Source organism: Kwoniella dejecticola, chromosome 2 (assembly GCF_000512565.2).
Source record: "Kwoniella dejecticola CBS 10117 chromosome 2, complete sequence".
Classification (NCBI taxonomy): domain Eukaryota; kingdom Fungi; phylum Basidiomycota; class Tremellomycetes; order Tremellales; family Cryptococcaceae; genus Kwoniella; species Kwoniella dejecticola.
In genome coordinates, this window is record NC_089302.1 from 2,190,391 (window position 1) to 2,206,687 (window position 16,297).

Sequence of the window (16,297 nt, forward strand, 5' to 3'; positions counted from 1 at the left end):
AGGGATATTCGACTACGCTGCAGTCTTTGACGACTATTGATGCTTCCACACAGACCACCCAGAAGACAATCTCCTTTCAACACATTCGTTTGATATTCCCGGCATTCCACCGCGTTTCCGAATTCGAAGGGAAGCAAGACAAAGGTCGACAGTCTCCATACAGGCAAGAAGCGATGTCGCCATTCCAACTTGATAATCGGAATTAGGCATTCGACACATACCGGACGTTGATACTCGACAGCTCTCTGCACAGCCGGAAGCAGATTGCCATCGTTCATTCAGCAAGAATTTTCCGTCATCTACTGACCAACTCGTCAAAGATATGGTCATCACTCTATAGCTGAATACTCTCACGTCAGCTCCGTACACACGCTCATCACACTGTCACACTGGACTGACGTTTCTAAAATTGCATCCGACCATCAATCGCTTTCACGGTCTAAGCATTTGGTTCACAGCTAAAAGGCGGCGATGACCATTTCGGCAGCCGTGGCGATCACTTTCGAGCTAGCATCACATCCTTGTTTAGACCTCGTCCTCAAGGGACACTTTACCGTATCGCCGATCAAGCTGATCTCGCTTACTCGCTAATCCCAGAGATTTTGCTTATCCACCTAGACACCATGGCGCCCTTTCGGAGAAAGTGCCGCGAGCTTCTCAGGACTTTGGAATACTCGAGCCAACGCTAAGGCCACTATTCGGGCGATCTAAAGACGACGTATACAGGATCTACCGTTCCTTGGCAATGTTTGACCAAACAATGATAAAAAAGCCCACACACAACGGTATCACCTGTATCGATTGTGTTTGAGTATGTTGACATACTCGGCACACACACAGATACTAATGAAGCTCATCGATTGGCGGATAGACTCGAAGGCATAACAGTTCCAACACACTCGTGCCGACCGGTATCATCGCGAGAGATCTTGCGACATTCCTGAGAAGGAACCCCAACGCACATGAATCACAAAGGCTTCCTGTAGAGGACAATCAGCGGTATTGTGTAGGACTACTTAATCTAATCTCAATTTTCCCAAGCCTTTGTAAGGCACACATCAAGCCGACTAGAGCCATCACATTGTGATTGTCCTTTTTATCGAGCAATAGCTTAGGATGACTCCGGGGTGGACTATGTGCCAAAGACGAATTGCTCTAGGTCGGGAAGATGCTCAAGATGGTCCCAGAACGCTATATAAAGCGGTAGCTTTGCTCTGTTGCGACATCCTTCTTCCTCAACCGGATACTTTCTTGTGTGTTCTATCTTCAGTTTCGATCACCGACTGTACCCTTACCTCAATCTCATATGGTCTCAAGATTCACCATGTCCTCCAACGATAGCTCTGGAGGCTATGACCCTTCCATGCAAGGCGGTTATCAGATAGACTTCGATGCGATGTTATGGCAATCCCTCGGCTCAAATCCCGAGAAGACCACCGTAAGCTTCCTCGTCTCGTCTTCTATGCTCATTCTCTAGGGCAGTCATTTGCACTTTCTTAGACTATCGCTGACGCGCTGTACTTTCTGACCCTTAGTGGTGGAACGTATTCGCTCTTGTACTCCAATCTCTCATTGTTAGCTCCATCGTCACCAAGACATTCCAGTATTTCGAGTATTTCCAGAAGAGCGATAACTCGTTATACCTTGCCTTCGTGGGCCTGGGTTGTGCAGTCAGTGTGTGAGTCTTGGATCTCATCCATTGAGTACAAAAGAACGAATGAACCTGTTGCTGATACCTTTTGACTAGAATCACGCTTGGCTTGACCTGTGCTCAGGTAAGATCTTCGTTGGATATATCTTTCGGGGCGAATTAACTGGATGACCGAATCAAATTTGTCTTGAATTTACAGACTTATCAACTAGTATATCACGCTGCGGACGAGTTTCACTCGATTTACCGGTTTATATATATGGTCGATCAGACGATCTTGCTCGTCGGAGCGCTGTTCAATACTTTTGCAGGTGTATACTACGCTCACCGAGCTTGGAGGGTGGGTCCCATCTCTCGCTGGTCTTGTCAATCCAACAGAGTGCTGACATCCAGTTGGACTGTCATTTCGTTTGTGCAGATGGCCAAAAGCAAATGGTGGCTATTGCCGCCTCTCGCAGTGGTATTGCTCGCACCTCTCTCGGCTGCTCTTGTGTAAGTGCTATCAATTGAACGTTTTTGGCTTGAACTAATAGAATGGAAAACAATCTTTCAATAGGGTAATCGTTAAGGGGTATAAGCTACCGACTCTAGCTATGGAGAATCTTCCCAAATTACCTGGCTACTTCGACGACTACATCCGTGCTAATAGGGTCTGGGGTGCCATGACCCTTTCGATGGATGCTCTACTTTGTGTCTCCTGTGCGTCCTCCTCTTCCTCCATCACGAAAACGATAGATGGCTGATTCTTCAGAACACTATGTGCAGTGACCGTTCTGCTGCTCAGGTCAAAGGACAGTGTATTCCACAATGAGACAAGACTTTTCCACAAGCTATTCGCTTTGATGTATGAGTCCATGTGAGTGAGATCTACGGCAGTCACTCGCAGGTATGCAGTGCGTCATTGCTAAGTCAGACTATAGGCTGCCACCTGTCGTCCTTCTTCTCATACTCGAAAGTGTCGAGCAAGTAGCTGGATCGCCGACCTGTGAGTCCATTTTCTGCTCAATTGTCGAACTCAACCTCTCGTGGTGTGCAAGCTGAATGATTTGATCAACTCTGTAGCCGACTGGCGCAAATTCCTCATCACATGTATCACATGTCTGTACTTCCACTCGGTCCTCTCTGCTCTGGTCGGACGACAGACCATCAGGGGTTTGCTGGAAAACAAGCTGAAAGCCGAAGGTGGAGTCTCACTCTTATCTTCCGGCAGAGCTACTGGAGGAGGTGGGAGTTCGAAGGGTTACGCTACTCATACCTACCCTTCTACCGAGATGATCGCGTCGAAACGAGCGGAAGAGGGGAATGGCTCGTACAAGGAGATGAAGTCGGAATATGGAGGTGGGAGTCAGGTTTCGGTAGCTGGACCGATGGTCAAGGTGAGAGCGAGCAGCCTCTAAGCGTACACCATCACAAGGCTGCATATCGTGGAAGGCGGCAACAAGAAGGCTGATTTCCACCTCGCTTGCGTTTTTGCATTGGTAGATCGAACATGATTCGAATACTTCTGAACCTGATAATTACGCTATGAGTCACCCCCATCTATCGCCTACGGACGAATACTCGACTGCCAATAGGGATTTCCCCCCGAGATTCCCGTAAGGAGAGATCATGATCATCGGCATACACGATCTACTCGAATTAATGATGGGGTCTAGGTTATGTGTATAAGGGAGTTATTGGGGTCTTGGACGTAATATGTGAATTTCTTGCTGGATGGAAACAGAAGACAACGAATCGGCAAGGGCAAGGGTGGAGTGGTGTCGCTGTCAAATAGCATGACATAAAGCTGTGCATAGCCCTTTCGTACTGTATACACCTTGTGAGCAGTTCTTGATGTTGTGAGCTGCGCCTAGAATGTATCAAATGTAAGAATGATGTCTGCCAGATATGTTCTCATAGTTGCCGTTGCTGGTTGGGAAGACTTCACAGATGCAGTAAAGGGGTACACGTCTTTGCGAAATGAATGTGACCGTCAGACATCCGATCTCCTACTTAACCCAGTTTGATATACCTCCAGCCCCGATTGCGATCCGGAAGAGCCATGGGTCTGTGAATTGAGCCACCGACCATAGGACTGGGTCATCCGACGAGTCCATCTCAGGAACATTGTCTTCGATCGTCTACTGTGCATCGACATGTGACGCTGATCGACGGATCCAATCGAATTGTCATTTGCCTCCGGACCCCACTTATCTAACGCTCGAGCCATCAACATTCAACGTGTGTCCCTTCCCTTTAAAGGTCCTCATGCAAAGGATGTCGGCGAGAAAGGCGCCATGACTTGTCTCGCCATTGGAGGACGCCACAAGGGAAGGGGATAAGGACCTTAGCGTGGGAATCGATCAAACAGCACGCTACACCTCAGCTCGAGCCCTTATTGTGTGTTTCAGAAATACAAGAGGAAGAGGAAGGATATATGTTTACAGGCACGAGATCGCCAATCGCCTGGAGCGCAGTCCGGGATGCTTAGGATGGCTTATATGTACTGTAGCTATGCTGGTCCTAGTTGGGCGCCGCTTAGGCCGGACGATCGAAGGCGTCCTAGGCTTTCTTCAGGATCCCGCTCTTGTATGTCCGTCCATAATCAAGTCAGCCAGTTTTCTGGGAGGGCGTGTATTGTAGACAATATCGTAAGTTCGATCGAATGTGTGTATGTGTGTTCGCATGAATGACATGTGTTCATCCAGATCCTACCTAGTGTCCATTATTCAATAACAAACACACACACGTCTACAACATACGGTACGGTATATACAACATATTGGCCTCTGTTTGTGTCTGTGTCAACATGGTCGGATATAAAGGCTTACGGCGAATGATCTGCATCCGAACGTGGCGAGTAGCATGAAACTCGTCGACGGGGCTTATGAGGAAGAGGCATCCATCCTAGAGGATGGACACCAGAAGAAGCTTCACGTGTACTTGTGTGTTTGAGCCTTATTTCCAAAGTCCACTCACACTCACGCACACACAGACATGCAGTAGTCGTACTTGTCAATCCTCCTTCGTGAGACAAGACGAGTAACGTCCTTTGGATCGCGGATTAGAACAATCTACCATCAAAGTCAATGTCAATGTCAATATCAATATCAATATCAATCCAAACACCAACAGTCCTTTCTCATGAGCTAATGATGAGCTTTTGAAGGATCGCTTTTGACCTGATCCCAGACTTATTGACGAACTGGGTAAAATGAGAGGTGGAGTCTTCTGAAGGTACTGCGTATGCAATATCTATTGCTTGAGCGATCCTCGATGTATATAAGATGGGCGATTCCTTATCGTCATCACGCTGTTTCAATCATATCTCCATTCAGGTATCCATCGCTATCCATCTTGGGATCGAATCAACTATCTATTGAAACTTTTGATATAATTGATAATGTCACATTCGACTGAGATGAGCGGTGGTGCCGACGCGAGTAATGCAGGCGGATCATATCAGGTTGATCTTGATACTATACTTTGGTCGTCTTTAGCTTCTACACCAGATCGAACGACTGTGAGCACGACTCATGTCGACTTGATCTCATTCGAGTGATATCAGCAGAGCGCAGAGGCTGACAGCGCCTATAGTGGTGGAGCGTGTTCGCTCTGGTGATCCAGTCATTGATAATCAGCTCAATCATCACCAAGACATTCCAGTATTTCGAGTATTTCCAGAAAACAGATAATCCTGTATCCTTGGGATTCATCGGACTGGGTTGTTTCGCCGCCATGTAAGTCCTCCCTCCCTTCTTCCGCTCGCACCATACTGTATCCCAATCTTCTTGGAAGATGGCTGACTGTGTAGGGTCGTAGTGGATCACTAGCACTCACTTGCTCGGAGGTGAGTCGAAGGAACCAGTCATGGCTGCTCGTCTTTCATCTTGAGCCAAATCCTTGATTAATACTGATGAAATGGCCAAACACGTATTGTATACAGACTTACCAGCTCATATACCATGCGCCAACCGACTTCCACACTATCTTCAGATTCTTGTTTATCGGCGATCAGACTATATTGCTCTTGGGATCGATATTCAACTTGTCAGCTGGTATTTACTATTCATGGAGAGTATGGCGAGTGAGTCTTGCTGTTCTTTCATGTCTCGTTCTCGTGTAGACGGATTTATACCAGCAAAAATGGCTGATTACTTGACTGTGATTGCATTTCAGATGTTGAACAGTAGATCTTGGGTCATTCCGGTTTGCGTTATCGGGCTACTCCTTCCATTCTCGTCGGCATTAGCGTGAGTCAGTCTCATATCCTGACATTCGAGCAGAAGGCTGACGTTGTGAATTGTACTTCGGCCGGTTCCATCAGTACCGTGATCAAAGGCTACAAGATTCCCACTATCGAAATGCAGAACCTCGAAAAACTTCCAGGCTTCTTTGATGATTATGTGTATACCTCGAGAGTATGGGGTGGATTGACCCTTGCTGTAGATGCAGCTTTGTGTCTCTGTCGTGAGTGCTCGTCGACCTGTTCTTGTTAGCTAGCGTGAACGCACTCTGAGCGCTGATATCTCGGATAGTGACGATCCTATTGCTCCGGTCGAAGGACAGTGTGTTCCATAACGAATCTAGGCTACTCCACAAGCTATTCGCGTTGATGTATGAGTCTATGTGAGTAGCTGCAACTCGACAGGGGATCTAGCTGACATTTTCGTATAGGTTACCGCCCGTCATCTTGCTTGTCATCTTGGAAAGTGCGGACAACGTCGCAGGATCGCCGACCAGTAGGTCTCTTTTTTTCTCGAATGCCAGCATTTCCTCATTGCATCGTTCCCTTGTTAATCCTCACTTCATTCTATAGCCGACTGGCGTAAACTCCTCGTCACTTGCATCCCGAACTTATACTTCCATTCCGTACTTTCCGCTCTGGTCAGCCGACAGACTATTCGGGGATTACTAGATTCCAAGCTGAGGGCGGAAGGTGGTGTCTCGCTCTTATCGTCCGGATACACGTCAAATAGTAGCGGGGTCAAGCGACTCTCGCGGAGTTTCCCATCTACAGTCCACACCACCTCAAGGAAGACTGAAGAGGGCGTAAGTGGGTACGAGATGAAATCTGATTTCGGGAGTCAAGTATCGGTTGGTGGACCGATGATCAAGGTGAGAGTGAGCACCCCTACTCTTTACTCTTCGCTTGGGGAATAGGAGTTAGCGGATGCTGATGGGTTTGAATGGCATGGCAGGTTGAGCAGAATGAAGCTATCTCCGAGCCTGATAATTACGCAATGAACCATCCTCATCTGTCACCGATCGAGGGTACATCCACGGTGAACAGAGATCATTCCAACAGGATCCGACCACCGATCGAGGGGCTAGAAGATGTTCCGTACGGATTTAGCGTTAATCGACCTTGGCGAAATCCGTCTGAAGGCGTAAACTGAGTGTCGCCATCGTCTGTAGTGCACCGAGCTTGTGATTGGATGTTGCGGCGCTTTCATCGTTTTTCCGTAGAACTCTAGTTGATTTTAACGTCAGAATGCATGAAAGAAGTATTGTTTTTCGACAAGCACATGAGCAATGTTGCTACGGTGTTCTAAGTCTAAGTGACATTGTTTGGCAATTGATTCCGTTATTTCACGTAGGACTCTCATGCTCCGGAGACTTCTCACACTGTCGTTGGCAGGGATCAAGGAGAAGTGAAAGGAATACATGTCATTACTGCAAATATCGCCTCCCCATATGGAGCATATAATGTATATGTACCAGCTGTTCTCGTCTGCTCACATGAACATATTATACAGTGTCGAAGTCAAACCACCCAACTTGCTTCTTCCACATTCTATCCCTAGCTTCACCCGTATACTACACTATTATCGTCTAGTCTAGAAGCCGGGAGGGAGTACACCTTGTTGTTGACCTTGCTGGGGACCACCGAGAAGCTACGTGTTGAAAGAGGGTGTTAACGCGATTCCATGCACGACTCATGGCTTTCGACTTCTATTTAAACGAGATGCTGAGATGGGTTGATCAGCTGAGATTAGGTCAAGCTCACCTGTTGTTGACCTTGAGATTGCATCTGCATCTCCCTCTCTTGCTGTACAACTCTAGTCTCATCCTCAATCGCCAAAGCCAATGGTAATCCAACTAAGAGGGCTGAAGTGGAGATCCACCAAGCTAAAGTTCCGGTCGATTGCACAGTCCAACTTGCCCAGCTTGTCGTAGTTTGGTATTTTCTATACAAGCTCGATCGGGTTTGAGGAGGAACAATATCTTTCAAGGCTACTAATCGCTCGTATAAGGTTTCGTCATCTGGGTTGAAATCATCTTCGATATCGTCTGAGAAGGTCGAAGAAACTTCAGAATCAGTCTCGTAATCGGATTCACGTTCGCCTTCACCGAGACCTTGAGAAACCTCTGGGGCGGATTCGTCCTGGACTTCTTCAACAACAACGACCATTTTGAGTGTCTTGCTTTGCTGATGGGGGGAATTGGAAAGCTTTGTTGGAGATGTATGTATGATAAGACTAGACTAGACAAAAGGAATATGACGATTGCCTTGAACGAAAAATCGGAAACAACGGCAAAGTCATGGTATTGTAAAACGGCATGGGAAAGATAAATGGGAAGTGTAAATAAGGATTGTGGGGGTCGATGCACGTCACTTAGCTTCGCTGGTCACTCGTTGTAGCGTTGTTACCGCGATTCAATCAGACAGACGAGAAGAAGAAGAAGAAGTTATACAAGCAATATTGGCAAGACACCTGGAGCATAGACACAGAGAACAACACGCCGTACCCTATTCATACAAAAGCTCTGCCACGAATTGACACCCAGTGGACCGGCACAACGGGAGGTCAGCATACCCCACCGAGGTCAATCAACACTTTCAACTAGTCCAACCCGACGCCCATTGGTATCCATCACTTGCTTAAAGCGGTTCTCGATCTCCTTCGACTTCCGAGGCAGAAACAGCATATGCAGCTACCGGTCATCTCTGCCAGGATCTGTTCGACTCTCATTCTGGACAAGAAGATAGATAATCGTTGAGCTATATACCGGACATGATGCAACACCCCTCTCAATCCTACTTGAACCAGAATCATGGCGGACAAGGACAGAATGGGCAAGGAAATAACGGTCTACCATGGGGAGGTCCGTTTCCGAGTCTTCATCTGTGGCCTCTTCAAGATACATTCGTCATGAAGATGATACACCTGCCAGAAGGACAAAGGGTATGTTTCTGCTCGATCCGTTCATCAACCCTCCGATCACACAGCTATCAGTGCAAAGCAACTTCTTCCAATATACTGTCAGACAACGCCACTAACGCCGAGTATGTGAACAGATCAAAATTGGGCGTCAAACCAATACAAAAACTGTACCGGGGGAACGTAATGCTTATTTCGACAGTAAAGTATTATCTAGGCTACATGCGGAGATATGGGAACAAGGGGGAAAGGTAAGCTCAGGCCGCATTGTCATCGTCATCAGTATCCGAACAGCACCGGCTGATATGTGATCCGATTGCTTAGATCTTCATCAAAGATGTGAGGTCTTCAAACGGGACATTTATCAACGGGGAAAGGCTTAGTCCGGAGAGTGTGGAGAGTGAGCCGTTCGAACTGAAAAACGAAGATCAAGTGGTAGGTCGAGATTTTGTAGAACCTTTCCATCCCCAGTCTCACAGACAAACAAAATTTTTATCATCATGATATCATGCTAATCAGCTGTATACGGTATACAGGAATTTGGTATAGACATCGTTAGCGAAGATAATCGAACGATCGTTCATCATAAAGTAGCTGCGAAAGTGTATTGCGTGTTTGGTCCGGAAGATGCAGCCCTTAGTGCACGGTAAGCTAAATTCTCCACCATGCTTCTGCAATATCAATCTTCACGAGACTGATAGGATGTGTGACTGTAGGGAATTGGTCAATTACCAGAACCAAGATACACGCGGGGTCAGACGTGCGCCTCAGCAGCAGAATGGACATCCGAATAATCAGCTTTCCCAGATGGGGCCTTCCGTCATGAGTGCTGGAGGCAAATCTAGTGGATTGACTTTTGACCATGTTTTGACCAAACTACAGGCAAGTCTTCACACTCAACCCGAAGGCACGACTGGACTGACTCTCATTGCCTTGCAGAACGAGCTCCGTGCGAGTAAGGAGACTGGAGCAGAGCTGCAAAATCTAGCTACAACTTTCACAGACATACAGGATACGCTAGGCGGAGGACTTGTGAGTATCATGTGCTTATCGGACACGCAAGAAGGTCTTTTCTGATACTATCGCTCCTCACAGGCGCCGTCACAAAACGGTTCGGCTACACAGTATATACCGCCACAATACCGATCAGCATCGGCAGAAGCGCAAGCTGCATTAGCTGGTCCTCACGGTCAGCAAGCAGCTGCCTTCATCGCACTGCAAAATCAACTCACGGAGACGCAGGCTTCCTTGGGATCCCAACTGGAGAAGATACGGCTGCTGGAAGGTCAATTGAAGGAGCAAGAGAGCATTCAAAGCGAGATATCCACTATGAAAGAGCAGATTGAAGAATCCAAACGAGAGGTTTCGCTCTTGCTTGCAAGTGGAGGCAGCATACTGGGTGGATCGCATAGAGGTAGACAGTTGACAAGGAGGAACGAAGATGAAGATGATGATGACGACGATGCTCGGAGCGTGATGACTATGATGGACAATGAGGAGTCAGAACAGAGGGTCAGGGATCGACGTAGGGCGGAATGCGATGGACCTGATCCCAGACGAGATAGGGATGGTAGGAGTAGTAACATTGATCGACCGAGGACACCTGAACCTACAAACCTGAATGGTGATGTCGATTCGGACGAAGATCAACCTTCCTCTTCTCATCCGAATGGTACATCTATGTCGACGACGACTACTTCGCGGGAGAGCGAAATTATCGAGCAGAATACCGAATTAGTAGGTAAGATAGCGACTCTTTCAGCCGAAATCCAAGAAGCGGTCACCTTGTCTCAAACTCTGCAAAGCCAACATTCCGAAGCGATGTCGGCTGTGAGACTGCTCACTGAGCGCGTGGGCGTGCTGGAAAATGGGATAGCGTCGAAGGTCGCTGAAGAAGTGGAGAAGGCAGAACAGAAGTGGGAGAGCTGGAAAGTCAAGTTCGAAGAAGGCTGGAAGCGAGAACGAGAGTCATGGGACAGCGAAAGAGAGCGCTTGAGAGGTGTTGTCAGGGGATGGGAAGAGGCATCTCGGCGGGCACATGAAGAAGAGGAAGAAAGGGAACTCAATGAGAGTCTGAGTGAAGATGAGTCTGATGCAGAAGAGGGAAATGGTAATGACGATGAGGCGAATGAAGTCTTGTCGCTTGACGGGTGGCAAGATGGCGATGGTTCCAATTCGGCAAATCCGGGCAAACTTGGTAGTCTGAATGGAGGGAATGCGGGATCGAAAAAATCGAGACGCAGAAGACCAAGTCAGAAAGCCATACTGGCTGTCCAAGCAATAAAGAATCTCTCAGATCCCAATTCATCATCCCCTATGACCCTGACCAATGAGAACAACGGATCGTCAACACCCAAATCTTCCAGTACCAGTATACTACTCCCTATCAATGGGTCATCCTCCTCCTCGAATGGCTTGAACAACGGAGGAGGCAGGGTAAGAATCAAGAGCAGAAAGAGAGGTCAGTCGAAGCGAGCTCATAATTTGGCAAGGTCAGGTTTGAGTCGTACGATCCAGCTTGATGAGAAGGAGAAAGAGAATTCGAACTCGTCAGAATCGGGACGAGAGAGTGTATCTACCCTCAAAGATGGCGATGAGACGGATGTGGTCAAGTCGAAAAGCTCGAATGGGAAGACGAAGAATACAGAGCAAGAAGGTCAGGTCAAAAGGGTAAGTGGGCAGCTTACTAGATCAGTACGACAAGGGTTGACGATAATATATCGAAATCGATAGCCCGTGCCTGTGTTTACGGTCTTGGTGGTCTTGGTAGCGGCTGGTGTGTACTGGCACAAATTCCACAAGGATTAGTACTGAGACTATTCAGGCAAATAAGAGGAGGATATGGGGACGGCCGTCAGGTTGAACATTTTGACCTTTCACAGGTGATGAGCTTGGCTTGACATTGTAATTATTAGTGTTCTGTAAAAGGAATTCATATATTCTTCACAGGTTTTCATCCATCTAATGAAATGCATTGTCACGACCTAACATTTCTACTCTTGATTATTGACTGCAGCATGGGCAACTTGCGAATACTCGGGATTCTGCTAGCGGGACTGACAAAGCGCGACCTAACGATCATGCTTCTCCGCCTATGCCCCGCTCTAAGGCTCCCTCGAGAAGTGATTGGGCAAGTACCGTGTGTGTGTCTCGTGAAGCTGCGATGGCTTTCTCTATCATCTGTGATACAGGTCGTATGAGCTTATGTCCGTGAAGAAGAGCTTGTAGATCGCAGAATGCAGAATGCGGAATGAACACATGAGTTTAGGATCGCAACCGCACTCACTTGTATAGCCTGATCAACCTCAACTTCTCCCTCCATATACAGATTCGTCACTTTCCCTAAAGCAGGTAGGGCACCAACCAAAAGCTTCCCTGCTCCGTTCCCTTGCCCTTGCCCTTGCCCTTGCCCTTGCGCTTGTGCTTGTGATTGCAGTGCGATCTCCTCGCTCTCTTCTGGATCTACTAATATTTCCCCATTTTGATCGGTAAGTACGACCGACCCCGTACCGAGACCGTTCATGGCTATACCTGCGTCGGCTATGGCGGCGGAAGATACGGTCAAGCCGGCTGAAAGGACGTTGGACGGGGTGTCTGATTCGAGGATTAGGAGGTAGATGTCGATAGATGATTTGGGGAATTGATCGAGTTGGATAGCGGGGATCAGCGATTGAGTGAGTAATTGAGAGAGATGTATTGGTTCTGTATCCTACAGGAAGATCAGCAGGACGGTTGCTCAGTACAGCTCTGACTCATTCGCTCGTCTTGTACGAGCGGCACACCACAGCGAGACTGATATGGGTGATGGACTCACTCGTAAAGGTGCACCACGAGGATCGGAAGCGAAAGGAGCGAATTTGACTTCGAGATTTAACGTTCCTTGAGGTGTATACGGGGGTGCTTTGGGTCGGGGACCGTATCTGAGCACGTTGAGAACATGAACATGTAAGCAAAAAATCTTGATAGAATCACACTTCTTCGTCATGAGGTCTGAGAACAGGAATCGACAGAGAGATACTCACACTGAACATGCTATTTTCACACCGCCCGATTCAATGTATCCACTTCCATTCGCTTGCGAGATCAGACCAGTCTTCAAGACTGACAAGCACGAGCTTTAGTCAGCTTCGCTACAGATGAAATACTGCCTCAAGAATCTTTTGTGATGCATTGCATTATTATCAGTATGCTCAATACTCACATATCGGTCTAGCCTCATCATTGGCTCGGTCAACCCTCTTCGATGGTCCAGCTTCAGCTTCTCCATCGAGCAATGGCTCATATATCGGTGGTATAGATATTTCGGGCGCTGGTATACGCCTGCGATCGAATGCTGTGGCCATTGTGTGCTGTTTAAATGGTATTATATGCGAAGTATATTGCGGAGCAAAATCGTCGAGGATATGTATGGAAGAAACGATACTTCTGATCTTCTGATGATGGAAATGACGATATCTCGCGAGTCTGCCGACATATGCGAAGTAGATGCAATCAAAGTAAAGTGATCTCGGTGCACGCTGCACGCTTAATTGTCGCTTGCACACAATCGGAAAGAGTGACACTCATTAATCAGACCTGTTCGCTGGATCATCTTGACATGCATGATATGACTACAATGTGCGATTTTTAAGAATAGTAAAATATATAGGCAAGATTCAGGCCGCTTCCATCCATCTTTGTAAAAATGCGCGGCTAGACAACCTTGTCTGAGTTAAAAGAAACATTCTAGATCCACTGGCAGAGCTCTACTGGTTAGGCATTCTTACTGAGAAGAAGATGAGACCGGTCTAGCTACAATAACGGGACCACATACAATTTGATTCAATAGAAAAGAGGAGAGAGAAAGAGAGAGAGAGAAGACCAAATTTTGCTTTGTACTCGTATCCTGTCCTTTCTCACTGAGGCGCGATACTGGGCTTCAACCGAAATCTATATTTGCGCACGACCATTAAGCGTACGTCACAGGTTACGTAAATTGAGGTTTCGGCCCATCGCGCAAATCCGATCTTGCATTTTGACGTGATTTCTTGCGAGATGAGTTGGTCTATTTCTGACTCTGCGATGAGATGAGAGGAGCATCTTTTCCCCGAATGCTGTCGGACTCGTTAACTTGATTGGATTTCCATCATGTATCATTTACAAGGTAACATTTCACTATCGTCGCATATCACACTCAGGCATCGCCCGTCCGCCCAGGAACCCTTGACGGTACCTCACACTGCGCGAGGATGACCACCACATCTCGCCCCAGTACCGAAAAAATCCTGGATGAACTCGGCCTAATCTCACTATGGACAACAGGTCCCGACTCATGGCTCGTCCTGATCTCGCGGACGACACGGATGTTCGCCTATGGCTCAAACGGGATCTTCATCGCCTTATTCTTCTCTGCTCTGGGCTTTTCCGACTTTCGCATAGGCGCATTTATGACCTTGACATTAGCGGGTGATGTTGTCCTTACTATCGTCCTGACTCTGGTCGCTGATAAGATAGGACGCCGGAATATCTTGTTATTCGGGAGCGTCATGATGATTTTATCGGGATTGATATTCATCTATTTCGAGAACTATTGGATATTACTCTTAGCTTCGGTTGTTGGGATTATCAGTGCGACAGGAGGAGATTTCGGGCCATTCAGAGCGATCGAAGAATCGGTATTGTCGCATACGACATCGAAAAGCTCCAAGACTAGAAGTGATGTTCTGTCTTGGTACGTGGTCACCTCAGCATTAGGCTCAGCGATAGGAACGGAATTGTCGGGGAGGATGGTAAATTGGTTGAGCAGCAAAGAGGGTTGGAACGACGTCAGAGCTTATCATACGATGTTCTGGCTATACGTGATAAACGGCACCGTAGGAGCCATGTGTATATACTTGATGAGTGATAAGACGGAAGTCTCGACCAAGACACCCAATGACAAGGCATTGGAAGAGGGACAAGCAGAAGAGACGGAAGGTTTGCTGGGACTGGAAGCGGACGGGGCCGCGAGAGAAGACATATCCCCTGTCGACCGTATACCCCTGTCAAACGTATCTGCGTCTTCTCCCCCTCCCGATTCGGCTCCGAAGAGCGAGAAAGGACCGCCGGTCACTGGCTGGAAATCAAAACTTGCGCAAATCAGTCGGCCCACTCGGAGGATAATGTACAAATTATGGTTCTTGCTCGCTGTCGATTCTCTTGCAGATGGAATGGTCGGATACGCCTTGACCACCTACTACCTAGCTCAAAAATTCGGTCTGTCTACTGGGACACTAGGAGATATCACCAGTATATCATACTTCTTAGCTGCGATATCGTCTATCGCGGCAGGGCCGCTAGCGAATCACCTTGGACTTATCAACACGATGGTCTTCACTCATATCCCTTCTTCGGCAGCGGTCCTCCTCTTCCCCGCGCCAAGCTCATTGGTGATGACGATTATCCTTTTCTTCGTGAGAACGGGTCTGAACAATATGGATCAAGCGCCTCGAGCGGCATTCATAGCTGCAGTCGTGCCTACGGACGAGCTTACAGCCGTCAATGGGATAACCAGTATGCTTAGAACACTGGCCTCGACGACCGGGCCGACAATCACAGGTTGGCTATCGGGAGGAGATCGGTTCTGGATCGCTTTCGTGGCGGCGGGTAGTCTGAGATTGGCTTATGATTTCGGATTGTGGGCTTTGTTCGTGGACATGAAGGTGAATCCACATGGAGAGAATTGATGGGGAAATTTCTTAAGTGATAATGCGAGAGGGACCAAGCTACCGGAACGGAAAATGTGCGGAATCGGGTGATTCGATCAACGTAGAGTCTATCGGCCTCCAAGGTGTGGATGACACTGTGTCAAATCGTGTATAGATAGAATTGGTATGCCAAAATGTGCTTCAATCCTTACTTCTGACATTGGAAGGGGGCATGTTTTTGCATGCAAGTGGACATACTAGCATCACTCTCAGAGAGAGATTCGGTATTCGGCAATCGACCCGAATTTTCCGCAATCCTCTTCGGGATTATGATGTTCGTGATGACGCTAATTAAACTGCCAACCCTACGTATGTTCTATTTTAAGCTTTTTTGGCTCTGCCAATCTACCGCCGGCCGATCGATTCATTCGCAAAAACAAGACTTGTGGATTCATCAGGACTCCTTATACCGCGCCGTACCGTATTTGATCGGGATGAAAGCTGTCTATAGCGTCATTTACCGGGCTTATCACGTTGTGATGGTGAAGCTATGGTAATGCTGACCCTAAGAGGGGAAAGGGCACCTGGTGAGGGGCTCAAGTGTTCCGAAAGAGAGTTGAGGGTCAGCGAGGTGAGACAATAATGGGCTGATCCTCCATAGCCTCTAGTCATGTAGGCGGTACATGGCGGCCTAACACGGTTAGGGTGTCGAAGATGTGGATGAGATATATAGACTAGGTCAATTGCAAGAAAGTCCGTATTCTGACTTGAAAGATCGCTGATTTCACTAAGCGATTGACTGACCTTATCTATCGACTTTTGCTTACCATTTCACT

At 47.6% G+C, this 16,297-nt stretch overlaps 6 protein-coding genes across 6 annotated transcripts; 4 read left to right on the plus strand and 2 right to left on the minus strand.

Moving 5' to 3' along the window:
* Nucleotides 1-1,324: 1,324 nt before the first annotated feature.
* I303_102244 (uncharacterized protein) lies at nucleotides 1,325-3,250 on the plus strand (the record flags this gene model as incomplete). Its single annotated transcript, XM_018404976.1, has 10 exons — nucleotides 1,325-1,438; nucleotides 1,536-1,678; nucleotides 1,748-1,775; nucleotides 1,851-1,991; nucleotides 2,070-2,143; nucleotides 2,208-2,350; nucleotides 2,417-2,507; nucleotides 2,572-2,636; nucleotides 2,714-3,027; nucleotides 3,134-3,250. 10 exons carry the CDS (start codon nucleotides 1,325-1,327, stop codon nucleotides 3,248-3,250), a joined length of 1,230 nt encoding a protein of 409 aa, XP_018265257.1.
* A 1,783-nt stretch (nucleotides 3,251-5,033) lies between these two features.
* I303_102245 (uncharacterized protein) lies at nucleotides 5,034-7,029 on the plus strand (the record flags this gene model as incomplete). The annotated part of the gene is made up of 10 exons (XM_018404975.1): nucleotides 5,034-5,153; nucleotides 5,228-5,370; nucleotides 5,453-5,480; nucleotides 5,577-5,717; nucleotides 5,810-5,883; nucleotides 5,958-6,100; nucleotides 6,169-6,259; nucleotides 6,308-6,372; nucleotides 6,450-6,754; nucleotides 6,832-7,029. The coding sequence occupies 10 exons, from the start codon at nucleotides 5,034-5,036 to the stop codon at nucleotides 7,027-7,029; spliced, it is 1,308 nt and encodes a 435-aa protein (XP_018265256.1).
* A 441-nt stretch (nucleotides 7,030-7,470) lies between these two features.
* On the minus strand, nucleotides 7,471-8,045 carry I303_102246 (uncharacterized protein; the record flags this gene model as incomplete). Its single annotated transcript, XM_018404974.1, has 2 exons — nucleotides 7,471-7,527; nucleotides 7,641-8,045. 2 exons carry the CDS (start codon nucleotides 8,043-8,045, stop codon nucleotides 7,471-7,473), a joined length of 462 nt encoding a protein of 153 aa, XP_018265255.1.
* A 604-nt stretch (nucleotides 8,046-8,649) lies between these two features.
* Nucleotides 8,650-11,604, plus strand: I303_102247 (uncharacterized protein; the record flags this gene model as incomplete). Its single annotated transcript, XM_065968504.1, has 8 exons — nucleotides 8,650-8,820; nucleotides 8,934-9,047; nucleotides 9,121-9,231; nucleotides 9,333-9,442; nucleotides 9,513-9,678; nucleotides 9,736-9,828; nucleotides 9,892-11,466; nucleotides 11,530-11,604. 8 exons carry the CDS (start codon nucleotides 8,650-8,652, stop codon nucleotides 11,602-11,604), a joined length of 2,415 nt encoding a protein of 804 aa, XP_065824576.1.
* Nucleotides 11,605-11,874: 270 nt separating this feature from the next.
* I303_102248 (uncharacterized protein) lies at nucleotides 11,875-13,139 on the minus strand (the record flags this gene model as incomplete). Its single annotated transcript, XM_018404972.1, has 5 exons — nucleotides 11,875-11,976; nucleotides 12,083-12,505; nucleotides 12,611-12,716; nucleotides 12,819-12,897; nucleotides 12,998-13,139. 5 exons carry the CDS (start codon nucleotides 13,137-13,139, stop codon nucleotides 11,875-11,877), a joined length of 852 nt encoding a protein of 283 aa, XP_018265253.1.
* An 885-nt stretch (nucleotides 13,140-14,024) lies between these two features.
* Nucleotides 14,025-15,500, plus strand: I303_102249 (uncharacterized protein; the record flags this gene model as incomplete). Its single annotated transcript, XM_018404971.1, has 1 exon — nucleotides 14,025-15,500. The coding sequence occupies one exon, from the start codon at nucleotides 14,025-14,027 to the stop codon at nucleotides 15,498-15,500; it is 1,476 nt and encodes a 491-aa protein (XP_018265252.1).
* Nucleotides 15,501-16,297: the final 797 nt, after the last annotated feature.